At 44.1% G+C, this 27298-nt stretch overlaps 1 protein-coding gene and 1 non-coding gene across 8 annotated transcripts in view; one reads left to right on the top strand and one right to left on the bottom strand.

Annotated features, from left to right (window-relative positions):
- The window catches only part of AKAP13 (A-kinase anchoring protein 13), a 324907-nt gene that overhangs the window by 241577 nt on the left and 56032 nt on the right, over nt 1–27298 (bottom strand). For all 7 annotated transcript variants that reach the window (XM_038746250.1, XM_038746251.1, XM_038746256.1 and 4 more), the window contains exon 3: nt 16262–16558. In XM_038746250.1, the coding sequence (XP_038602178.1) occupies nt 16262–16558 (297 nt within the window). The remainder of the gene's footprint in view (nt 1–16261; nt 16559–27298) is intronic.
- On the top strand, nt 9805–9942 carry LOC119929339. The gene has a single exon (XR_005451467.1). It is a non-coding gene; the product is annotated as a small nucleolar RNA SNORA7 (small nucleolar RNA).

Below are 27298 nucleotides of genomic sequence, written 5' to 3'. Positions count from 1 at the left end.
GAGGCATGGAGAATAATAACAATAATAAATATGGTACTTATTAAGTGCTTACTGTATGTCAAGCGCTGGTCTGAGCACTGGATACATACAAATTAATCAGGTTGGACATACTCTCTGTCCCAAATGGGGCTCATAGTCTTAATTTCCATTTCACAGATGTGGTAACTGAGGCTCAGAGAAGTGAAGTGATTTACCCAAGGTCCCACAGCAGGCACACAGCAGAGTCGCCATTAGAACCTAGGTCCTCTGTCTCTGAGGCCTGTACTCTGTTCACCTTAAGGCTTAGATGGGTATTATCTAAAGCGTCTATATTTTGAAAGAACACTCAGACAGGAGTTGGCACAGGATACATTAAAACAGGTTTTACATGTATACACGTCCAGGGATTTTCCTCCCACACTGAGGGCAAATCAAGTGGCTGTGAATGCCAGACTGGGGAGGTTTCTGGGAACATAATGCTCACACTAACTTAACAAGAGTGGCACTTATTTCAACAAACCCAGACCCTAACTACAACCTTCAGGGGAGCACTGGGGGATGCACCCCAAAAGATCTTCATAAGCCTAGTTCAGCACCCTTAATTCAGGATCTTCAGCTACAGTGCAAGTGAAGTGTAAGCTCACTGTGGCAGGGAATGTAACCACCAAGTCCTTAATACAGTGCTTAGTCCACAGTAAGGGCTCAATAAATTCCACTGGTAGACCTGATGATGAATATCATAATGATATTTATGAAGTACTTACTTTGTGTTAAGCACAAGTAGACACATGGAGTGGACATGGTCCCTGTCCCAGCCAGGGCTCATAATCTATTTTATCCCTATTCTGCAGATGAGGAAACTGAGGCCCAGAGATATAAAGGGATTTGTCAAAGGTACAAATCAGTGATCTATGACTGACAGCTTCTGACGCACAACCATATGCTTTCCACTAGATTATGCTGCCCCAGGGGTCATTCCTGAAATAGCATCCCTGAACTATCTCTGAATAATAACAATAATTAATAATGATAATGATTGTGGTATTTGTTAAGTGCTTACTATATGCCAAGCACTGTGGTAGATAGAAGATAATCAGTTACCACATGGGGCTCACAGTCTAGGAAGGTAAATGAATTCCCATTTTGCAGATGAGGGAACTATCAGCCCAGAGAAGTGAAGTGACTTGCCCAAGGTCATACAACAGACGAGTGGTGGAGCAGGGATTAGAACTCAGGTCATCTGACTCCCAAGCCCGTGCTCATCCCACTAGGCAACACTGCTTATTCTGAATTATTAAGGTGGACTAGTGGAACAGGTCAGAAGCTCAGACTGAGGCTTTCCAAACTAAGTCTCCAGCCTAATTCCCACCCACCTCCATGCCCCAGCTTCACCGACTGTAAAAGAGAGACAACAAACAGTGCTTTGGACAAAGGGCAGCACAGCCAGAAATAGTGAGGTGCTCAAGGACCTTTCCCTTCCAGGGGCAATAAACTGTGAATAACAATACGATTTGCAAGATTTAAGTGTTTGTTGTGTGCTGAGCCCTGTAGGAATAACAACAACTGTGGCATCTGTTAAGTGCTTACTATGTGCTAAGCAATGTACTAAGCACTGGGGTAGATACAAGCAAATCGGGTTGGACACACTTCCTGTCCCACATAGGGCTCCCAGTCTCAATCCCCGTTTTTCAGATGAGGTAACTGAGGCACAGAGAAGTGAAGTGACTTGCCCAAGGTCACGCTGCAGACAAGTGGCAGAACCAAGATTAGAACCCAGGTGCTTCTGAATCTCAGGTCTGTGCTGTATCCACTAGGCCAAGCTGTAGTAGGTACATGATAGGTGGCACACAGTACCTGTTCCACCCAGGGCTTCTGTGAAGCTTCTTACTTTTATTATTTATTGATATTATCCTGTTATTCTTTGCTGTTCATTCATTCATTTTTTTTAAGCATCTGGTGTGCAGAGCACCGTACTAAGCACTAGGGAGATTATAACTAAAATGCCAGGCAGTCCCTGCTCAAGAGGAGTTTACAATCTAATGGGAAGCATACAATCTTAATGCATTTGTCCTCTCTCATCATCATCCTCATCAATGGGATTCATTGAGAGCTTACTGTGTACAGAGCACTGTACTAAGCGCTTGGGAGAGTACGAAGGAAGCAGCGTGACTCAGCGGTAAGAGCCCGGGCTTGGGAGTCAGAGGTCGTGGGTTCTAATCCTGGCTCCGCCACTTGTCTGCTGAGTGACCTTGGGCAGGTCACTTCACTTATCTGTGCCCCAGTTCCCTCATCTGTAAAATGGGGATTAAAAAATGTGAGCCCCACGTGGGACAATCTGATTACCCTGTATCAATCCCATCGCTTAGAACAGTGCTTGGCACAAAGTAAGCGCTTAATAAATACCATCATTATTATTATTATTTTTACGATTCAACAAAGTTGGTAGACATGATCCCTGCCCACCTCAACCTTCTCCCCATCTCTAGTTTGAAGCCTCTTTTGGGCTAGAGACCATGTCTGCTGAATCAATCACAATGCTTTATGCATCTTAAATGCTGAGCAAATGCCAAGAACTACCATCACTGCTGTTATGAGCTATGAGTTGGGAAGAATGAGGGTGTGTGTTATTTACAATTGTGAAGTTTGTGAATTCCTCCTCAGGCTGTGTACCTAGGACTCGGTCAAGTTATAAGCCGTGGAACAGCAAGTCGAAACAAAGCATTCCATGAGGTCTGTAGGAATTTTAGGCTTTATAATTTGAAAAAGACATTCTGGAACAAGAATGAGACCTGCTGATTTGTTTCTAAACTCAAGTTAGAGGCTAATTGGTTTCTAGGCATTTATGAATTCTGTGGGCGACAGAGATCAAGAATGAGGTTGTAAATGAAGACAAGCCATGGGTGATTTCCAAGGAGAAAATGGTCCAGAATAAATCACTCATCAAACTGCTCTTTGCCCCTTCCTCACCTCCAATTTGAAAAGCTCCATTTCCAATGCCTCCATTTCAGGAGAGGTGGCCGAGGCTTTTTTTCACAGGCTTTTGAACTTCCTCATTCAGCTGGCACAGAACCTAGCTCCTTGGCACTTCTCTCTGTAAAACTCGGAACTGGGGCCTTATTACGGATCACCCTCGTCTCCACAGCTCTCTGGAAGAGTGTGGCGGTGGCAATCGATCAATCAATTGCATTTGTTGAGCACCCACTGTGTGCAGAACACTAGATAAAGCTCTTGGGACACTGCAATACGACAGAGTTGGTAGACACATTCCCAGTCCACAAGGAGCTTATTCTGGGGCAGAACTTGGCCACATCATTTGCACCCACACTGCCCAGGGGCTCGTGGGAAAGTTGTTGTTCTTCTTTCTCTCTCGTTGCCTCAGATTACTATTAAGACAAACTGAGAAGGTCCATGGGCTCAACATAAAAAACAAAAATAAATTTTCTTAGGAGGAGTTAGGAGCTAAATTATACCTCCATCTGCCATAAAAATCTTAGCAGGTCACCCTTACATCTGTCCATCTCACATGGAGCCAAGGCTAAGGGCAATCAATCGAGTAGTTTACCATAGAGCCAAAATGCTTTTTTTTAAAAAAAGTTTTGCATGTGGAATTGTTTTCTGCTTTACTCCAAACAAATCCATGACTGTCACCTCTTAGAACAATAACAGCACCGAAAATAAGCACTCAGAAAATACCAGTGATTGATCAAAAGAGTATGGGCCTACGGTTTAGAGCACCTGGGTTCTAATTCCACCTCTGCCACTTGCCAGCTGGTGACGTTGGGCAAGTTATTTTACGTCTCGGTGCCTCAGTTCCCTCATCTATGAAATGCGGATCCAATAGCTGTTCTTGCTCATCTTTAGATTGTGAGCCTGGGAGGCTCCGGGGCTGTGTCCAACCTGATTATGTTGCATCTACTATAGCTCTTATAGTACAGTGCTTGGCAAAGAATAAGCACTTGCCAAGTAGCACAGTTATTATCATTATTATTATTATTAGGTCAGTCATGATGTGATGAAGCTCCTGCATTAAGGTCCAAATGGGAAACATATGCTACATTTAAAACAGTGAGCCTGACATAATCGATTCCAGGAAGCAATTATAATAATAGCATTTAAGTGCTTACTATGTGCCTAATACTGCACTAAGTGTTAAGAGAGATGCTAGATAATCAGGTTGAAAAAGGTCCTATCTCGCATGGGGCTCACAGTCTGGTGGAAGGAGAACAGATAAAGAAAACCTCTTTTTTATAGATGAGGAAACTGAGGTACAAAGAAGTTCAATATTTTGAACAAGGTCACACAGCAGGCAAAAGGGAGAATCAGGATTAGAACCCAGATCCTCTGACTCCCAGGCCTGTGCTCTTTCCTCTAGGTCACACTGCTTGGTGGGGACTTAAAAGATGGAGCAACCGACTGGAAGCCCCGTCCACTCTTACGCTTTAAAGTACTGTGGCTTTCCTGTCCTGCTAATCCTGGTTTTCTAATTCTTTTTATCCAAGCTGAGAAGGGAAGAAGTAGCCAAATCCAGCTGGCAGGACCAGGGAGTCTTCATTTGATTTTTACATTTTTATGCAGCCGTGGCAGCCGAAAAGACAAACGGATTGCCAGTGCACCCAGGGGAAAGGGGTTCATTTCCACTTTGGCTTTGTTTTTTGAACAGCAACCATATTCGGCTTTCAGGTGCCATTACCCAGGACAAACACATCTTTCGAGTTCTTGGTGGTTAAGCCAGCAGTCGCGATACACCAAACCAGAGAGCGTACATTCTGTTCCCTGAGAGGAAGGCTTTGCTTCAGCCCGTTTGATCTGTCTCCGCCCTCCTCCCCCTCCCAGTTCTCTCTCTCCGTGGGCAGCTTCTCTCTCCCAAGGACCAGGTCATCCTTGCTCTCAAGTCAAACAATATCGTGACCAAATAAGAATGAAACATTTTCCACAGATGATTTCTGGAGCCAAACGAATCCCTCCCCTGCTGCCCCTTTACAGTTGTGCTCTTGACTGGCTCCACATTCTGGAAGTGATGCTGGCTGCAGTTTTCACTGAGGCCCTCTGAAGAGAAGCTGCCCTAATTTAGTGATCTTCAATAACGACTCTGGCCCTAACCAAGCATCAGGAGCCTTCCAGGAGATGCTCGGTCTGGCTTGGGAAAATCCAACTCAAAGAAAGAGACCACCTTCCTTTACCTCTGCAGACTCCTCCTCATCATCATCATTACCATCATCAATGCCATATATTGAGAACTTACTGTGTGTACAGCATTGTACTAAACATGGCAGAGAGTACAACAGAGATGATAGACATAATCTCTGCCCATTATAAATTTACAGTCTGGGGGGGGGGGGGGGGACACACATTAATATAAATAATTACTAACATATCTGGTACCCCACTAATGTACCCCAATGCAGTTAGACCTATATGCAGGACACACGACTGCAAAGTCCCTAGAAGGAATTGGATCAAGGGACCCTCTCTTTTTCACACTGAACTTGATGAATACTTTTGAAGCCTTTTTGAAACCTGGAGAAAAATGCATGCTCTCATGTTTTCCTTCCTCCTTCCTCAAGAGGACTGGTCCAATCATGTGAATTCTTTCACAATGTGTCATTTTGAAACTTAATAGACTTTTGCCCCTCCCATTTCATCTGCTTTCTTCAGAGATTACGCATTATCAGTCACATTACCCCTGCAAGTAAACTGTAAATTTAGTGATCTTCTTGGGATTTTTTTTTTACGGTACTTGTTAAGTGTATACTTCTGTGCCAGGCCCCGAACTAAGCACTAAGTCAGATACAAGCTAATCAGGTTGGACATGGTCCCTGTCCCATGTGGGGCTCACAATCTTAATCCCCATTTTAGAGCTGAGGAACAGTGACTGACACGTAGTAAGTACCTAACAAATGCCATCATCATTATTATTATGAGGAACTGAGGTCCAGAGAAGTGACTTGTCCAAGGTCACACAGCAGACAAGTGACAGAAGCAGAATTAGAACCCAGGTCCTCTGACTCCCAGGCCTGTGCTCTATCCACTAGGCCACGCTGCTTCTCATGGGATTGATTTGGGGTGACAAGCATAGGGTTCCCAACTCAGTAACTGGGACCCCATTGGAGTCAGTACCTGCAAGACCAATTGCTGCCATCTTTGTATCCTGGTCACCCCCAGGAGAAGGATGATTGATTTGATGACATTGGTCTTGAAAGACATTACAAGTTTATTCTGTTTGACCTACAAGGCAGTTCTTGGGACACCATAGTCTCAATTGTGACTGGGAACTACACTGTATAAGCATCCCTCTAGACCATAAGCTCCTGCAGGCAGGGAATCTGACAGCCAACTCTGTTGTACTGTACTCTCCCAGGAGCTTCCTACAGTGCTCTGCACACAAGAAGCATTCAAAAGAAACCACTTACTGATTGGGGAACAGACCTATGACAGCTTGTCTATTTGGGCTGACAGAGTAAAACGTGAGAGGAGTTAGAAGGTCTATCCTAATCCATGAAGATGAAGTGTTAAAGTAGAGAAGGTAGAGAAGCAGTGTAACCTAGTGGAAAGAGTACGGGCCTGGGAGTCGGAGGACCAGAGTTCTAATCCTGGCTCCACTGCTTACCTCCTGTGTGAACTGGAGCAAGTCACTTAACTTTTCTGTACCTCAGTTCCCTCATTTGCAAAAAGGGGATACAAAACCTGTATTTACTGTGAGCCCCATGTGGGACCTGATTGAATTGTATCTACCCCAGTACTTAGTATGGTGCCTACACTTAAAAAATACTGAAATTATTATTATTGTTATTGATATTATTATTATTGTCAAAATAACCAACAATCCATTGTCCTTCCCAGCATCATTTACTGCTTCTGTCAGAGACAGAAGATGAAGTGGACATGGTTTGACCCAGGATGGCTTTCTTATGGTCTTGCATTTTGCAAAGAACAGGTTACTACCATAACATATCATGCGGTCCAGAACTTTACCTTTTAAATTTACAAGCATTTATTACCAATATTGATAATAATGGAATTTACTAAGCGGTTACTACACACCAAGCACTCTGATAAGTGCTGGGCCCCGATACAAGATGATCGAATCGGACCCCCACACTGCCTGTCCTACATACAGCTTACAGTCTGAGAGGGAGGGTGAAAAGGCATTTTATCCCCATTTTACAGTCGAGGTAACAGGCACAGAGAAGTCAAAATATTTGTCCAAGGTCACACGGCAAACAAGTGGCAGTGAAGGGTCTAGAAACTAGGTCTTGTGACCCTGTTCCACTAAGGCAGTCTGTTCCCATTTAGTTCAAATGGGTTTGCAAGAAGGGAGAAACACAAGCAATAAAACTAGGGGAGCCCCATAAATATGAGAATTTACTTGTCCTGGCACTCTAGCCAAGAAGACAGGGACAGTGGTGAAAGATGTGCATCCCAAGCACTGCCTTCTGGCATATAGACGTGAAACAACAGATATGCTCCAAGGGACAGCCCTCTGCATTATGGGAAATTCAGGGTCTGGTCTGCCGCCCCCAAATCTGATGCTGTTCCCAACTCAGCCATGCCTTCCCTTGCCCCTGTCTGGCTTGACCCATGTAGGAAAAGAGACCCCAAGACCAACCCTCGCTGTCGTGTGCCAACACCGAGTGGCCTAGTGGGAAGAGCACAGGTCTGTGAGTCAGAGGACCTGGCTTCAGATCCCGGCTCCACCACTCATCTGTGTGACCTTGGGCAAGTCGCGCTGAGCCTCAGTTCCTTAATCTGTAATAATAAAAATAATAATAGCATTTCTTAAATGCTTATTATGTGCCGGGCACTGTACAAGGTACTAGGGTAGATACAGGATGATTACGTTCCACATAAGGCTCACAGTCTAATTAGAAGGAAGAGCAGGCACTGAATCCCCATTTGGCAAATGAGGGAACTGAGACACAGAGAAGTGAAATGACTTGTCCAAGGTCACACAGCAGACAAGTGGCTGAGCCAGGATTAGAATGCCAGTCCTTGGAATCCGAGGCCTTTTCTCTTTCCACTAGGCAACACTGCTTTCCATCTATGTTGCCAACTTGGACTTCCCAAGTGCTTAGTACAGTGCTCTACACACAGTAAGCACTCAATAAATATGATTGAATGAATGAATGAATCTACCCCAGTGCTTAGAACAGTGCTTGACACATAGGAAGTGCTTAACAAATACCATCATTATTGTTACCCTCGAGGCTGTAAGTTCACTGTGGACAGGTAATGTGCCTGTTTATTGTTGTACTGTACTCTCAAGTGCTTAGTACAATCCTGTACACCCAGTTAGCACTCAGTACATACAATTGTCTGACTGACTGTTATTCCCTGGCCATCCTTTTAATCCTCTTTTTCTTCCTTGCTCCCTTTCCTTATCTCCATTCTTTTTTTCTATGCCCTACTCTTCCTCCTGTCTTTTTCACAGGTGATTTATCATCACCTTACTCCAAAACCTCCACATTTTTTTGTGCATATTTTTTTACACTAGAACTGGATACCCATTGGGAAGTGTTTATATTCTAAACAAGAACTGTGCTTTGCACATAGGAAGTGCTTAATAAATGCCATTAAAAAAAATGAATTTTATGTAAGACATTTAATGCCATCCTAGCATGTGAAAATGTTTATTTTACGAAATAAAGTCTTGTTTAGTGTGTTCACACTAAAAATACTGCATTTATTTTGACCATCGGGGTCTTCTTTCCCTACATCTCACACGTAGTACTATATTTAGTAGCAGTGTGGCTCAGTGGAAAGAGCCCGGGCTTTGGAGTCTGAGGTCATGGGTTCAAATTCCGACTCTGCCAATTGTCAGCTGTGTGACTTTGGGCAAGTCACTTCACCTCTCTGTGCCTCAGTTCTCTCATCTGTAAAATGGGGATTAAGACTGTGAGCCCCACGTGGGACAACCTGATAATGCTTAGTACAGTGCTTTGCATATAGTAAGCGCTTAATAAATGCCATCATCATCATTATCATTATTGTATTTACTGCCACATAGTAAGTGCTTAACAAATGCCATAATTATTAATTACTATGAAGAATACTAGATATCATCTAGTCAGGCCTTCCCAGACTGAGCCCCTTCCTTCCTCTCCCCCTCGTCCCCCTCTCCCTTGCCCCCTTCTTACCTCCTTCCCTTCCCCACAGCACCTGTATATATGTATATATGTTTGTACATATTTATTACTCTATTATTTATTTATTTATTTTACTTGTACATATCTATTCTATGTATTTTATTTTGTTAGTATGTTTGGTTTTGTTCTCTGTCTTCCCCTTTTAGACTCTGAGCCCACTGTTGGGTAGGGACTGTCTCTATATGTTGCCAATTTGTACTTCCCAAGCGCTTAGTACAGTGCTCTGCACATAGTAAGCGCTCAATAAATACGATTGATGATGATGATGATATAAAATGGGGATTAAAACTGCAAATGCTATATGGGACAGGGACTATGTCCCACCCAATTATTTTGTATTCATTCAATTGTATTTATTGAGCACTTACTGTGTGCAAAGCACTGTACTAAGCGCTTGGGAGAATATAGTATTCCTGCCCATAATGAGCTCACAGTCTAGAGATAGTAATATCTTCCTGGCAGATAGTAAGTTCCTGGCAGGAAGTAAGCACTTAACAAATAACATAAAAAAAACCCACACTGCCAGTTTCCACACTCACAAGGATATTTTTGCATATCTCCAAATATGGAGCCAAGTCCCAGTATATAGATAGATAGATAGTATGTGCTGTGACTGTGGAGACTTTGGAACTCTGATAATTTCCTAAGGCTCCCTGAAATCCAAGAGGTGAAGATATGACCCCCTCTCTCAGGGTGGCATCTGGAGAGTTTCCAGTATTCTACCAGTCTCGACTATGGGAGGGAGAGTCAAGCAGTGGACTACCGATTCCATTCCTAGCTTGGGCAGTGGCTAGAAAGTGGAAGGCAATCTGCTGAAATCAAAACCCACCTGTGCTGGGCAGCATCAGCATGGGTGAGAGTCAAGGGTGCATACTCAAGTTTACTGCACGGACTGCGGCAATGGTAAACCACTTCTGTATTTTTACCAAGAAAACTCTATGGACGATCTATGAATGACTGCAGATGAAGTTGGGGTGTTCTGGGAGAGATGTGTCCATGGTGTCGCTGTGGGTCAGAGACAACTCGACAGCAAAAGACAATTAGATATGACATGAGCAAGTCTACCTGAGCTGAAAGAGACAGAACACCCAGCAGCCCAAGAATTGTCTGAAGATTCTGGACTATGGCATCACAGCTATGTGATCAAGATGGAATTTGGTTCCTTTAGAGAGGTGAATTTTCTACCTTTGTTTCTCCTCTGGGAGTTGAAGCAGGGGTCACAAAAAGGTCCTAAATTAGCTACCAAAAAACACTTGGTAATAGTAAAGTTTACTGAGTGCCACCGGGTGAATGTGCTGTATTAAAGTATCCAATACACGGTGTAAGGGTTCTACATGTAGACCTCTGAAATAAATGGGCATACACATATCCCTGCCAGCTTCTCTCAAAAGGTGTAGTTTTTTTTATTCCAAGAATAAAAGGTCACCTTTCTTAGTGGCAAATAAGAGGATTAGAGCCCAAAACATGTGAGATAGAGCTCACCTTGGCCTGAGATGAAAGAGGGTTCTGAGAAAGAAGGAAGACCTAGTCTTGGCAAAAAGAAAACAGGGAAGAAAACAAAAAATAATACCAGGACTTGTCAAGTCGGGCACACTGGCATCTTTGTAGGGCTGTGGCTGCTCTTGGCAAGGGTCAGGAAGTGGAATCATCTGTGCCTGCTTGAGTGTCAGTGACTCCAGCCAGTCACTAGGGATTTAGCACCCATAGAGTCAGGGTACTGCCAAGCCCAGACACCCTCTTGGTGTTTCCCTCCTCCTTTGGTCTTTATCATGGCTTGCAGATTGAGCACTGCTGTCACTTTTTTTTAAATGATATTTATTAAGCACTTATGTGCCAGCCTCCTCACTGGCCTCCCTGCCTCCAGTCTCTCACTTCTCCCATGTCTACTACTATGCATGGATCATCTTCCCTTTTCTCAAAAAAAAAACAAAAAATTCAAAAACTTTTAGGAAATGGCTTTCTATTTCTCTGCATCAAGCAAAAAACTCTTTTATTCTTGGTTTCAAAGTTCACTCCCAACTCTCCCCTTCTTAGACAGCAGCTCTCTTCACCCGCTATTCATCACTTCATTCTCTCTATTCTAAGCTAATCTTCTAGAAGTATCTCTCTCTTGGCTCTCCTGTCTTTGTCCCCTCACCCATACTGTTCTCCCATCTTGAAATACCCTCCCCCCATAATCTGTCAGAACATACCTCTCTCCCCCCACACTCAAAGCCCTCTTAAAATCACAACCCTCTGCTATGACAAAACTTCCCCCGTTAAAATTTCAACACATTGAGTTACCATCCCCCATCAGCTACTAATGTATTTATTTACAGGGACTGTGTAGTGGTGTTCTTATAGTGTATCCACTCCAGTGCTTAGTACAGTGCTTGGCACAGAGGAAAGCAGTTACCAAATATCACAATTACCATTATTATTAGCATCATCAACATTATTATTTCCTCCCTTAGCGCTTATGTATACAGGTATACTCAAATGTACGGTTAATTCATCCTGAATACTCTACTGTAAGATCCTTGAGTGAAGGGGTCCTGACTACTTCACTGTATTCTCCCAAGCATTTAGTACAGTGCTCTGCAAGCAGTAAGTGCTCAATAAATACTATTGAGATGTAGGATATACATGTATTATTGATCAATCAATATAACCTGAAGTTTTAGCAAGGCTAAGGGAAATAAAGGGTTCCATACACCCACCAGCACCCAAAACAACACATTTCCCTCCCACTTCAGCCATCCAGGTGAGAGACAATGCTCTTCCTGTCCTGAGAGCCAGGTGCTCACCTCAAATCATTTATTCAGCTATTTCATCCCAACCCCTCTATACTGTAAGCTCTTTGAGGACAGGGAACATGTCTACCAACTCCATTATAGTGTAGTCTCCCAAGCATTTAGTACAATGCTCTGGACACAGTAAGCGCTAAATAAATACAACTGATTGACTGATCGATTGATTGCCCCCAGGAACACATCCTGGGCCATTAGGAGTCTCTTTTTGCAGTCCTTGGGCCAACGTCTCCTTGGACAAGAGACAAGCTCTCCCTACTGAGAGCTCACCTCCCCAAGAGGCCTTCCCAGACTGAGCCCCCTTTTTCCTCTCCTCCTCCCCATTCCCCCCACCCTACCTCATTCCCCTCCCCACAACACCTGTATACATGTTTGTGCAGATTTATCACTCTATTTTACTTGTACATATTTACTATTCTATTTATTTTGTTAATGATGTGCATATAGCTATAATTGTACTTGTCCTGATGATTTTGACACCTGTCTCCATGTTTTGTTTTGTTGTCTGTCTCCCCCTTCTAGACTGTGAGCCCGTTTTTGGGTAGGGACCGTCTCTGTATGTTGCCAACTTGTACTTCCCAAGCACTTAGTACAGTGGTCTGCACACAGTAAGCACTCAATAAATACGACTGAATGAATGAATGAACGAATGGCATTTATTGAGTGCTTACTAATTGCAGAGCACTGTTATAAACACTTGGAACAGTAAAATACAAGAGAATTAGCAGACATGCTCACTGTCCATAATAAGCTTAGTCTGTAGGGGGAACACTTAATACATATTAAGTGCATACATAGATAGATAGATGCACAATTGAAGTATTAACTTCTTTGGGGCAGGGAGCGTGTCTCGGCTTCTTATGTATTTTCCCAAGGGTTGAGAATAGTGTATGGAAATAAGTTATATCTGGGAAAAAGCTGAGTGCTATTTAATGGCCCAGTCTTCAAAATCTGGACTGAGATCAAGTCACACAACCATTTCATGGCTGACCTCTTGGAGCAGAAGTCATTGTCCTGAACCGAGGGTGGGCTTAGTAAACCAACCTCCAGAGGAGGGATTGGCCCCCTAGGGTATGAGACCCAACTCTAGGGTAGCCCAGTCTTCAGCCCAAGATGTTGAACCAAGCAAATGCCAGAGAACATCTCAACTCTTTCACTAGAATTCCAGTTTTTTTGTAGTTTTTAAAATCATTTTTAGTAAGCACTTACTATGTGCCAGGAACTGTACTAAGCACTGGGACAGATACAAGCTAATCAGGTTGGACACAGTCCATATCCCACATGGGGCTCACAGGCTAAGTGGAGTGGTAGAACAGGTATCATTCCCATTTTCAAATGAGGAAACTGAGGCCCAGTGAAGTGACTTGACAAAGATCACACAGCAGGCAAAGTGACAGAGCCAGGATTAGAACCCAAGTCCTCTGACTCCCAGGCCCGTGCTCTTTCCATTAGGTCTTGGAGGCCCCATCTACTTAGAAAGCGCTTGGCCCAGAAGAATGAATGAGCTGTGTCCCATCATGCTTCTCAACTGAACACCATCTACGCTCCCCGCAAAAAACATTCGTCCTGCAGCTTCCTGTACCAGTTAGAAGAAAATGCCTCCAGTCCACAAGGGCCTGGGAGCAACTCTCTTTACAAATTAGGAGAATTCCCACCATTACTGTCCGCATAATTCGGATTTATATAGCTCTTTTCAGGCCCCTCTTGAAAAAGGCTCATCAAAATTGAGATTAAAAGGCAAACAGAGCAGCAAGAGATAGCTTAGGTCTGTCCCAGATCTCTGCTCATGCTCTGGGTTTTAGAAGCAAGGCTGCCTAATAAATAGATTCTAAGTAGGACAGATTGCTTTTAAACAATTAAAAGAAGGGGAGGATTCCTCCTAAATCACCCCTTTGTGAGAGGGCTAGGCAGCAGTTAAGGCCAAGTCTTCCCATTCCACACAATGCTCTATTCACCAGCATTATCCGAAGCTCCAAGGCTGTGTTCCCCGCCTACTTCCCCCAAGACACCTTAGCGAGGTCCTGCTGGACTTTTGGGCCCTGACCAAGGCATCGTCCCTTTTCGACGGTCATTTCCCAGGGGCTGAAAGGGCACCTTGCCTGACGTGGGTTGGCACCCTACACGCTTGGCACTGTACACGTGGGGGTCTTCATTCAATCCACTTTTCATTAGGCCTTGGGATTCCGGCCTCAGCCCGTGAATTTAACCTTTCCCATCTGGCTTCTGGCTCCAGCTGTTGGCTGAACACAAAGGCAGCTCTGTCCGGACTTGGGCACGGATTTCTCTCCACATCCACGACACCCGGAACTGGATTATCCTAGCCATAGTGTGGGTCGGCATGCGAAAAGGGGAGGGTGGTGCAGAAATCCCTGCAACTTTTGCCCAAGTTTGCCAAAAAGGAGGGCAGGGAGCCGTTTTTCCTGGCAACTTCTCTCTAACCAGGAGAACATGCATAATAATGCCACAAGCCCAAAACATCTGGGTCTCCTTGGCTGATCTCAAGACTTTTCCTACATGCTGGATCACCAAATGAAATCTAGTAGAATACTCACACAATGGTACATGTGTGAATTAATGCCACTGCAGCACAGTGCATAAGCTCCTACAGAGAAGCATAGCATAAGGCAAGTTTTTTTTTTTCTCCCTCATATCTTCAGCTCTGAAGCGGAAAGGAAAACACACAGCACACTCTAGTGGAAAAAGCTCTGGATTCGGAGGCTTGTGGTCGAGTTCTCTTCCCAAAGCAGCACCCCGTTTTCCCATTTTAGGAAGCTTTTGGACGCAATTTTTTTTCCGCAAAATGGTGGCCACTTGGCCCTTTCTTGCCATGGGGTTGTGGACCTCTAACTTTGTATTTCTGAAACCCTTTGTTTAGAGAGAGTCTGAATCGCTGATATCATTTCTAAAAGTCAATGAAGCACAGCTTGCTTTCATATTTGCACCTGTGGCACCTTTCTAAAAACTACTTGTTCACAACTTGTTCGTTCTGGTCACTCCACTTCCAAATCCCCCACTGCCTAAACTGGTGTTTGAGTACATTGTTTTTAACTGATTCTGTCTTTCCTCAGTCTCCATGCTTTCTATTTCCCTATTCTTGCCTTTCATCTCCATCCTTCCCCAGAAGCCCTGAATCTACAAAACTTATTTCTCACAAACTCCTCACCACCATACGGACCATACAGTAGCAATGAGTAAACTCTCTAGCAAGAAGCTGACCAAGGCTCCACCGCTTGTCTGCTATGTGACCTTGGGCAAGTCATTTCACTTCTCTCTGCCTCATCTGTAAAATGAAGATTAAAATGTGAGCCCCATGTAGGGCATCGGCTATATCCAACCTGATTATCTACTCCAGCACTTGGTACAGTGCCTGGTATATAGTAAGCACTTAACGAATGCCATTAAAATGAGAAGCTGCTCGTTAGAACATGTGAAAAATATGGGCATGATTTCCCCACGTTATGTTTTTCTGCAGAGCCCCCACAGCCACAGAAGAAAGCTGGGGACAGATGGCAGCAAAGCTAGGCTCCCCTGAGCCCCTCAATCATTTTGGGGGAATGTATCCTGTGGACCCCATTTCTTAACCACCAACTCCTCTAACTATACTCTTTTCCTAGATGAGCAGGTTTCTAACTCTGGCTCTGCCCCTTGTCTTCTGAGTGACCTGGGCCAAGTCACATACCTTCTCTGTGCCTCAGTTTCCCCATCTGTACAATGGGGATTCAATACCTGTTCTCCCCCTTACACTGTGAGCTGCAGGTGGGACAGGCATGGTGCCCAGCCTGATTAACTTGTATCTACCCCAGTGCTTAGAACAGTACAGTAAACCCTAATTACTATTACTGTCATCACTATTATTAGTAAGGTGAAACGCCATTCAGGAAAATAAAAAAAAACAGGTCTGATTGAACAGGCATCCTGAAGATATGAAGTCCTGAATCATCCCTCCCTCTGAAAAACATCAGACGGGGTCTCTCACCTAAGTCACAGCCTTTTGGAAAAGGAAACTCTTAAATCTCTGGCATATATACACTTGTGTAAATACACACACACACACACACACACACACACACACACACACTCTCTCTCTCTCTCTCTCTCTCTCTCTCTCGTATGCTCATAGATACACATACAAACTCACACTCAAATTTCCAGAGACACATACTCATGTCCACACACACACTTGTGCCCAGAGACACACACACACACTCATGTGCCCACACACATATAAACAATACTCATGTGCCCACAGAAAGACACAAATACAAATATACACCCACATGTCCCCACATATACAGCCACACACACACACTCACTCCCCCCACCCAAGCAGGCACCCTCAGAACCGCTCACCATTCAGAGTCTGATCAGTGCCCAGGACATTCCACTCGGCCGGCAGTTTCAGATGGCGGAACGCTAGGGCCACCTTCTCATCCAGAGAATTGACATCTCCCGTGGGGGGTCCTGACCGGTCCAGGAACCTGGTGAAGTTCAGCGCCTGCTGGTTCCCGGCGCTGGTGGCCAAGAACTGGGCCGCGTCGTACACCTCATCCTGGATGAAGCGGAAGTCTTCCTCGGCCACGACGAACACAGGGAGCCCCTCTTTGGAAGCACACAGCAGCACCTTCACGGTTTCACAGCAGTCGTGTCCTGGAAGACACAAATGGCAGAGCAAGAATGAACGGAAGCCTGCTGCTCATGCCCGCTCTGGCCCAGGCACCGAGTGGTGCTACCCAATATCTCTATTATTATTATTATTATTATTAATAATAATAACAGCATTCATTAAAAGGCTTACTACATGTCAAGCACTGCTCTACGCACAAGCCCTGTCCCACATGGGGCATACAGTCAATCCCAATTTTACAGATGAGGTAATGGAGGCACAGAGAAGTGACGTGATTTGCCCATGGTTGCACAGCAGTCAAATAGTGGAGCCAGGAATAGAACCCATGTCCTCTGACTCCCAACCCCATGCTCTCACCACTAGGCCATGCTGCTTCTAGAGCAGAGTCCTTGGGATGTTGGACCCTTTTGAAAAATCCCTTCTACCTCCTTGGATTTCCAAAGAATCTCCCACAGCTCCCAAGCTGATTATACAAAACTCATTCAGATCATTAGAAAGCTCACAGAGGCAGTGCCATCTATTGAAAAAATGTCCAACTCTGGATAATTATATTACCACTACAATAATGATAATAATTATAATGATAGTAACGACAATGAATATACTGTGGCCAAGGAATGTGTCTACCAACTGCCACATTGTTCTCTCCCTAGAACTTGGCACAGTGCTCTGCACACATTACGGGCTCAATAAATACAATCAGTTGATTGAATAAGGATAATATTAACACTTGTTAGGCACTTACTCTTTGACAAGCACTGTACTTAGCACTGGGATAGGTACAGTGATCCCTACATCTCCCTATTTCTCAGGACTGAAGTGAATAAAATGAGACCATTAGTGTGGAAGACAGTGGATCAATACAAGTGCTCTCCACATTCAAAGCATCATTATTACTATTATTTTAACCAAACTAAGTATGATTTATTATTTGGGAGAACAATCAAATCAATCAATCAATAAATCCAATGGTATTTATTGATAGCTCAGTATGTACAAATGGTTGATTGATAATGATAATGGTACTTGTCAAGCACTTATTAGGTGCCATGCACCATACTAAGTGCTGTGGTAGATAATAATGATGGTATTTGTTAAGCGCCTACTATATGCAAAGCACTGTTCTAAGCGCTGGGCACTGTTCTAAGTGCTGGATACAAGATAATCAGGTAGGACACAGCTCCTGTCCCATTTGAGGCTCACAGTCTAATCCTCATTTAATCCCCATTTTACAGATGAGGAAACTGAGTTAAATGACTTGCCTATGGTCACACAGCAGACTAACAATGCCAGCTTTTCTATATCTCATAGGACTGAAGTGAATAAAATGAGATCAACAGTGTGAAAGAATGGTGGATGAATACAAGTGGACCTAGGAGTCAGAAGGACCTGGGTTCTAATCCCGGCTCTGCCACTTGTCTGCTGTGTGACCTTGGGTAAGTCACTTCACTTCTCTCTGCCGCAGTTACCTCATCTGTAAAATGTTGGCAGAAATTTTTCTTGTCCACAAGAGGCTTACAGTCTAGAGGAGGACATTTCCTCTATGCTCAGTTGGCTGACGAGGCTGCAAGCTGGGAAAACAGCAGTGTTCCCTCATCTTTAGCAGTGAGACCTGGTTTATGATGAACTTTTTAGGGGAAAAGGGCTTTCTTTTTGCAAAACTAAGGCCTGCAAGTTAAGTCGTAATAGATCTCTCTTGTTCAGTGGAAGAAAAAAAATGTACAGCCATACCCCACCATGCAGGAGACTCAGATGAGATCCTCAATTCCTAGAGTCTGACCATTGCTTCCTGTTTGTTTGTTTTTTATTGTGTCCAGCGCTTACTCTGTGCCAGGCACTGTACTAAATATTGTAGTTACAAAATAATCAGTTTGGATACAGTCCATACCCCATGTCCGGCTCACAGTCTTAATCCCTTTTTTACAGATGAGGTAACCGAGGCCCAGAGAAACTAAGTGATTTGCACCAGATCACGCAGCAAACAAGTGGGAGAATGGGAATTGGAACTCAGGTCCTCTGACTTCCAGGCCCATGCTCTATCCACTAGGCTAAACCACTTCTCTACCTGCTCTACTTAACAGGTTTCTTCTGCTCTGAACTTGTTAGAATACATGAACTCTTCGAAATACTCTTTGTTTACAGAACATTGGAATGCTGTGAAGGAGGGGCTTCCAACCAGATGGTGAAACTTCTCTCATTCAAGCAACTACAACCTCAACTTAGTCCCAAAATCTGGACAACTGAACTTCTCAACACTGCTTGGATTTTTTATTCTTGAGATAGGGAGGGTGCTGAGAGAGGGAAGGAAAGGGGAACTGGAGTCATGAAAAAGACATGCCTGATTGGATAAGCAGCATCCTTTATCTCCCTCACTCCATGGGTCCTTGGAGAATTGCTACGTCTTCTAGACAAGAAGTAGCATGGCCTAGTGGATGGAGCATGGGCCCGGGAGTCAGAGGACCGGGGTTCTAATCCCACCTCCACCACTTACCTGCAGTGTGACCTTGGGCAAGTCCTGTATCTCTACCCCAGTGCTTACTACAGCATTCATTCATTCATTCAATCGTATTTATTGAGCGCTTACTGTGTGCAGAGCAATGTACTAAGCGCTTGGGAAGTACAAGTTGGCAACATATAGAGACGGTCCCTACCCAACAGTGGGCTCACAGTCTAGAAGGGGGAGACAGACAACAAAACAAAACACATTAACAAAATGAAATAAATAGAATAAATATGTACAAATGAAATAGAGTAATAAATACGTACAAACATATATACATATATGTACAGCATATACATACATATATGTACAGCACCTGGCACATAATAAGTAATTAAAATACCACAGAACACGATTGGACTCTGTCCTTCTAATTCTTTCACCACTACTGACTTCCATCTCTCACACCGAAAACCAAAACAGGGTGATGGTGGAAAGGGAATGGGTACCTCTCTGGAGAAAGCATCCCACCAGACACCTTGAGGAACTAAAACAGAAGACAACACTCTCCTAATATCCGATCTCTGGCCATGTTTGGTGCATTCAACAGTGATCCTGTGATTCAGATTTGTTTTGCCCCCGTCGTCTCCAAACCACATGGCTATTGCCTTGTCTACTTGTATAAATAAGATGTCTCTGTGGTCAATGTCTCTGATTTTCCTATTTTTAAAACAAGGCTGGTCCAATCAGCGCTAACTGGGTATACAGCACTTTACTATGCTTTCGGGAGAGTGCACTGTGGCATTTTAACAGACACATTCACCGCCCACAACAAGCTTACCGTCTACAGTAGCTTATCACACCAATTATGGTTGCACAGAGTCTAGAATCAATCAATCAATCATATTTATTGAGTGCTTACTTTTTTGTTTTAATGGTATTTGTTACGGCGAAGGAAAGGACAAGGTGATTGAGCTTTAAATTTGATGGTAAGAGTTTCTGTTTGATGCAGAGGTGGATGGACAACCACTGGAAGTTCTAGAGAAGTGGGGAAATGGTCTGAACAGATGCACAGAAAAATGATCTGGGCAGCAGAGTGAAGAATGAACTGGAGTGGGAAGAGACAGGAGGCAGGAAAGGCAGTAAGGGAGCTGATGCAGTAATCAAGGCAGTATAGGAAAGTGTTTGGATTAAGTGGTTGCAGTTTGGATGAAGACAAAAGCGTGGATTTGAGTGGCATGGTGACAGACTGAATATGTGGGCTGAGTGAGGGGGCTTAGTCGGGGAATATGACAGGATATGGACTTGTAAGACAGGGAGGATGGTGGTGCTGTCTAGAGTGATGGGAAAGTCACAGGGAAGACAGGGTTTCATTGGGAATATGAGGAATTGTTTTGGATATGTTAAGTCTGAGGTGTCAGCAGGACACATCACTCTGTAATTTGAGAGAAAATAAAACTCTTTCTTTCCACTGGACAAGTAGGAGAAATAATGCAATTCGGCCTTCTCCTGGTGTTTTGCCCAGAGACCAACTCTTCTATGGAATCTCAGCAACTGAGGGCCAACTCTTCCACTAAGGGAAATCATTGCTAACTTTTCTGAAACTCCTTAGAGAAGCAGTGTGGCTCTGTGGAAAGAGCCCGGGCTTTGGAGTCAGAGGTCATGGGTTCAAATCCCAGCTCTGCCAGTTGTCAGCTGTGTGACTTTGGGCAAGTCACTTAACTTCTCTGTGCCTCAGTTCCCTCATCTGTAAAATGAGGATTAAGACTGTAAGCCCCACGCGGGACAACCTGATCACCTTGTATCCCCCCAGTGCTTAGAACAGTGCTTTGCACATAGTAAGCGCTTAACAAGTACCATCATTATTATTATTATTATTATTTTCCTCAGCCTGTCTAAAGAGGGCTATCCAACAAGGGAAAAGAAGGCTCCTGAACATGAAAGGTTTGTCTGTTCCACCTTGTTACCTGAGGAGATGCTACAACAAACCAGACCCTTTACCCTTAACCACCTAGACTACCTCAGGGTGACAGAATGAAATCAAGAAGGCTGTGGGACGTCACTCCAGATTATTTAACTTTTTCAAGGGTAGAGAAACAAGGACCAGATCGGAGCCACAAGAATAACTAATGAGATTGAAAACATGGCCTGGGTGAAAAAAGAAAGGAAGCTGGAGTACGTCATTGAAGCTGGAAGAGAGAAGGTTAATGGGAGGCAAAGCTATGAGGAATTATTAGAAGGATGGAATGTGACAGCTGGCTCTTCACTTTCTCAGAGGGCAGAACAAGAGGAAACCGTCTCAAATTACGGCAAGATACAGTTCTGCTGGATAAGAAAGAATATCTCGATTGGAAGCGCAATTAAGTGGGGTACCAGGCAATAAGGTCTCTATCTTTGTTTAAACACTTGGAAAACAATCTGCTCGTTCGTTTTGATGTAGGCCTGAGGCAGATTACCTGAGGTAGTCTAGGATTTTAATGCTAGGATTCTACTATTTCCCCTATCCCTAATCTACTTTGGGCTTTCTTTATGGTATTTATTAAACTCTTACTGCCAGGCACTGTACTAGTGTTGGGGTAGATACAAGCAGTTCAAGTTGGACACAGTCCATGTCCCACGTGGAGCTCACAATCTTCATCTCCATGTTACCAATAAGGTAACAAGCACAAAAAAGTTAAATGACTTGCTCAAGGTCACTCAGCAGACAAGTGGCAGAGCCAGGATTAGAACCCAGGTCTTTCTGACTCCCAGGCCTGTGCTCTATTCACTTAGCCACACTGTTCCTCTTAATATCTGCCTCCTCCTGTAGACTGTAAGCTTGCTTTGGGCAGGGAATGTGTCTACTTTGTCTGTTATACTGTCCTCTCCCAGGCATTTAGTACAGTGCTCTGCACCCAGTAAGTGCTCAAGAAATATCACTAATTGACTGACTAATTATATCAAAATATTTTCAGCCAGAAACGCATGGTATCTCAGTCTGATGAAAAATGGCCCCCATACTTTGAACAGCAGAGGTCGCCAGGCCACCAAATTAAGATGACCAGTTGCTGAAAAGCAGGAGAATGCTTAGGCTGCTGAAAGACAATGTGGTTTGGCTACAAGAAGCCACATTTTTGACGTCATTGTAGCCTCTTCTAATGTTAAGACTGCCCTCTTAAAAGCCTGTTCATGGCTTACTGTTCCCAAGATTCAAGAAGGGTTTGGACAGGTTGTTAGAGGTAAAGATGGATGATTCCTCCCTAAACATGAGAATGATCAAGCAATCAGCAGAATGTGTTGAGTGCTTGCCTAATGTATGGGACTGTACTAGGCACTTCGGAGAAGAAGATGGTTAGATGTGATCTCTGCACTCATACAGCTTAAAGTCTTCCATGTGCAGAGCACTAGAGTAAGTTATTGGGAGAGTTCAACAAAGGCACAAGACCATAATTACTATATGCAAGAAGAAAGGGGAGAAGGGAGACATCTCACTGCTTTCCACTGCTGGCAAGATTCTGAGAGAATCCTTCCGGACAGAGTGTTAAAGTCGATAATCACGCAAAACCTGAGTCACTGTGGCTCCTGATCAAAATATAACACAGCAGATAGGAGCTTTAGAACACATCAGATATAATAAGGAAACAAGGAGCCAAACCCATAACCAGTGAGAAGCAGCGTGGCCTAATGAAAAAAGTACAAGGCTTGGGAGACATTAGACCTGGGTTCATTCATTCATTAATTCAATCGTATTTACTGGGCGCTTACTGTATGCAGCACACTGTACTAAGCAACTGGAAAGTACAATTCGGCAATAAAGAGAGACAATCCCTGCCCACACTGTGCTTACTGTCTAGAAGGGGGAGACAGACATTAAAATAAGTAAACAGACATCAATGCAAATAAATAGAATTATAGATACATATACATCAAAAAAGTAAACAGACATCAATATAAACGAATAGAATTATAGTTATGTACATATATATACACAAGTGCTGTGGGGCAGAGAGGAGGGGGTAGAGCATAGGAAGAGAATCGGGGGAACGTGGAGGGGAGGGGGAGCTGAAGAAAAGGGGGACTTAGTCTGAGAAGGCCTCTTGGAGGAGGTGAGCCTTCAGTAGGGCTTGAAGGGGGGAAGTGAGATTGTTTGGCTGATTTGAGGAGGGAGGACGTTCCAAGCCAGAGGTAGGACGTGGGCCAGGAGTTGACACTGGGACAGGCGAAAACGAGGCACAGTGAGAAGGTTAGCACCAGAAGAGCAGAGCGTGGGGGCTGGGAAGTAGAAGGACAGAAGGGAGATGTCCTCTGCCAATTGCCTGCTGTGGGACCTTGGGCAAATCACAACTTCCCTAGGCCTCAGTTTCCTCATTTGTAGGATAATGCGGGACCTAATTATCTTATATCTATCCTAGGGCTTTGAACAGTGCTTTACACATGGTAAATGGTTAACAAATACCACCATCATTAATGGATCAATAGCACTGACTGAATGTCTACTGTGTGTTAACTGTTACTGAGGGTACAACAGAACAGGTAGAAATGATCGTCTTCAAAGTGCTTATAATCTAATGGGGGAGTCAATCACTAGGAGAAGTTACATAACGGGATAAGTACTTGTAAAGTGGGTGGAGGGAGGAGGAGGGCAAGGAGGAGAAGGAAGAGGAGGAGAAGGAGGAAGATGATGAGAAGGAAAAGAAGGAGGAGGAGAAGAAGGAAGAGGAGGAAGAGTAGAGTGGCCCAATGGACAGAGAACGGCCCTCGGAGTCAGAAGGACCTGGGTTCTAATCCTGACTGCACCATTTGTCTGCTGTGTGACCTTGGGCAAGTTACTTCACTTCTCTGGGCCTCAGTTAAGTCATCTGTAAAATGTGAATTAAGACTGGGAGCCCCATGTGGGACAGGGACTGGGTCTAATCTGATTAGCTTGTATCTACCCCAGCACTTAATACAGTGACTTGCACATAGTAAGTGCTTGAATACCTGAAAAAAAAAGGAGGAGGAAGAGAAGGAGGAGGAATGGGGGGGGGGGGAGGAGGAGGAGAGGGGGAGGAGGAGAGGAGGAAGAAGAGATGGAAGAGAAACAGGAGGAAAAGGCGGAGAAGGAGGAGAAAAGAATAGTAACAGCAGCTACTGAAGGCTCACTTGATGCACAATGCCATGTATCAGGTACTTGGGATGTCCAGAGTTGACACACTACCTGTGCAGAAGGAGGTTTCAGGGGAGACATGCATTAAAAATATGCACAACTACAGAGGTCAATATAAACAACTGATTTCAACATATACCCATGAGTCCTGAGGGTGGGTATAACAGGGAGGGGAAAGATATGTACAAAAATATTATGAGAGACACAAGTACTTCAGTGAGTGCTGTTTCCATAGGCTTGACAAAAAATATTTGACTCCTTCAGTGAAGGCAGAGTAAGGTTAGCAATATCATAGCAATCCCCACAGGTGCACAACTTTGCTCAGCAGTACCTGTTTTTTTTTATGGTATTTGTCATTCACTCAATTGTATTTACTGAATGCTTACTATGTGCAGAGCACTGCACTAAGCACTTGGAAAATACAATTCAGCAACAAAGAGAGATAATCCCTGCCCACACAGGCTCATAGTCTTGGGGGCGGGGGTGGGGGTGGGGGGAGAGATAGACATCAATACAAGTAAACAGGCATCAATATAAATAAATAAAATTATAGCACATACATAAGTGGCGGGGAGGGGGAGAGAGCAAAGATAGCGAGTCAGGGTGACATAGAAGGGAGTGGGAGTTGAGGAAAAGTGGGGCTTAGTCTGGGAAGGCCTCTTGGAGGAGGTGTGCCTTCAGTAGGGCTTTGAAGCAGGAGAGAATGATTGTCTGGTGGATTTGAGGAAGGAGGACATTCCAGGCCAAAGGTAGGGCATGGGCCAGGGGATGGCGGCAAGACAGACGAGATGGAGGCACAGTGAGAAGGTTAGCACCAGAGAAGCGGAGTGTGCGGACTGGGATGAAGAAAGAGAGAAGGGAGGTGAGGTAGGATGGGGCAAGGGGATGGAGAGCTCTAAAGCCATTAGTGAGGAGTTTTTGTTTGATACGGAGGTCAAGTGCTTGCTGTGTGCCAGACAATGTATTAAGTGCTGAGACACAAACAAGTGGCTCAAGTTGGTCACATTCCCTGTCCCACACGAAGCTCAACAGTCTTAATCCCCATTTTACAGATGAGGTAACTGAGGCACAGAGAAGTGAAGTGACTTGCTCAAGGTCACACAGCAGACAAGTGGCAGAGCCAGGATTAGAACCCAGGTCCATGATCTATGCACTAGATGACACTGCTTCTATGTGGGAGAATGGGTGGCAATTAGGACACTAAAGCAGTTTGAACAGCAAGCACACACACAGCAGGAGGGCAGAAGGAACCACATAGTAAAGCAGGGGCTGAGAGAACATGGCACGCATGGGCTGTTGAGAAACCACTGCAGGAAACAGACCAATGTGGCAAGCGGACTGAAGAGCAAGTACTTTTAAAAACAAAGACAGGTCCTGTATGGGGCAATAATACCAGAGAAGCAGGAAGAAATGTGGAAGAGAGAGTGAGTCACACATTGGTCTTTTCCTTCACACCTGCACACGGGAAAAGGGTCTCACAGTCTATTTCATCACCTTCTAAAAAAAGGATATATATACATAAATATACACACGTGTGGATCTATACCCTTTAAACACTTGACATTCACCCATCCTCAACCCCAAAGCACATATCTGTAATTTATTTTTAGGTCTGTATCCCTCTCTAGACCTGTAAGATCCTTGTGGGCAAGGAACGGGTCTGCCGACTCTGTTATATTTTACTGTCCCAAGCACTTAGTACAGTGCTCTGCACACAGTAAGTGCTCAAGAGATACCACTAATTAATTGATTGATTGAAATACAGTGATAGGCAGGTTTTCCAACTGTCAAAGATGGGGAGGGTGTGGGCCATCTACCTTAAACGGATGTTATGAGTAATTCTTGAGCTGCATGACAGTGTTTTGAGTTTCTCAGAAAAAAGGTGCTTTATAAATATTTTGAAGATGATTTGAGCGATCATTATCAACACCAGATTTCCGTCTTCAGCTAAGGGCTAGATCAACATCATCAGGTCCATCAACATACCATCCCTCCAAACCAACACAAGCGGATCTTAATCGCAACCACTCTGGTTTCTTCCAAAATACTGAAAATAAATTGTTGTTATGAAGTAGAGTACTCAAAAGCACAGAGGCTCCACAAGAAGGGAAGGTTTGTGGGAAATTAACCAGTGGTGGTGGAGCAGGTTTTTTTTCTGATTTTTTTTTTGCCGAGTGCAATAAAGCAAAGTTCAACTTCAAAATGACAATGTTCTGCCTCATGATTTGGAGATGTGTGTTGGGGATCTTCATGGTCATTACTGCCATCATAATGAATGTAATTATGACATGGTAAATATTCTTCTCATTTACTTAGCATTTACTGTGCAAATACCAGTGCTTGGGGAATATACTGAAGAATAAATGGGATACCTGCCCTGCAGAGCCTTAAAATCAAATGCAGGAGAGAAGTAAACATAAACTGACCAATAGAAAATGGTTGAAAGAATGCGAAGAAAGTTGTAAATAAATCCAAGCAAATAAATCACTCACTAAAAATAGAAAAGGACAAGACAGTACATTGGAAGCTGATGGAAAGACGTGACTTTTGTACTCTCTCAAGCACTTAGTACGGCCTGCAGAGCAGATTTTCAATAAATATTTGATTGAGCAAAATAGTAGGAGGGATGACCAGGGAAGGCCTGGAGAAATAGCCTGGCCTAGCGGAAAGAGCACAGGGCCAGGAGTCGGAGGAGTTGGATTCAAATCCCAGATCTGCCACTTGCCTGCTGTGTGGCTTTAGGCAAGTTACTTCACTTCTCTATGCCTCAGTTCCCTCATCTGTAAAATGGGGATTAAGACTGTGAGCTCCATGTGGGATGGAGACTGTGTTCAGCCTGATTAACTTGTGCTTAGAACTGCACTTGGCAAGAACAAGAACTGTAATAAATAAATGATAAAAAAGATGTCCTTTGTTCATATGGCACTGAAAGCTGAATTCTGCTATCTAACCCTAGGCTCACTCTCGCTCATAAGGGAGCTGCCCAGCCCAGCAGATAGTAGATAGTAGGTAGATAGCAGAAACAGACTGGTCCTTCAACACTATCCATTTTCTTGTCCTTCCAACTAGTCTCATCCTCAGCCCATCCAAGAAACGGGGCCACAAGACTCTTACCGGAGCTTACTCTTTCTCTTCCGGAGGCATGTGCCCGACTTGATGGAGTTAGAACTGGAGGGAAGAGGGCCAGGTCAGACCCAA

The sequence above is a fragment of the Tachyglossus aculeatus genome, chromosome 5, assembly GCF_015852505.1.
Source record: "Tachyglossus aculeatus isolate mTacAcu1 chromosome 5, mTacAcu1.pri, whole genome shotgun sequence".
Lineage (NCBI taxonomy): Eukaryota > Metazoa > Chordata > Mammalia > Monotremata > Tachyglossidae > Tachyglossus > Tachyglossus aculeatus.
This window is presented reverse-complemented; position numbering and strand designations above follow the sequence as displayed.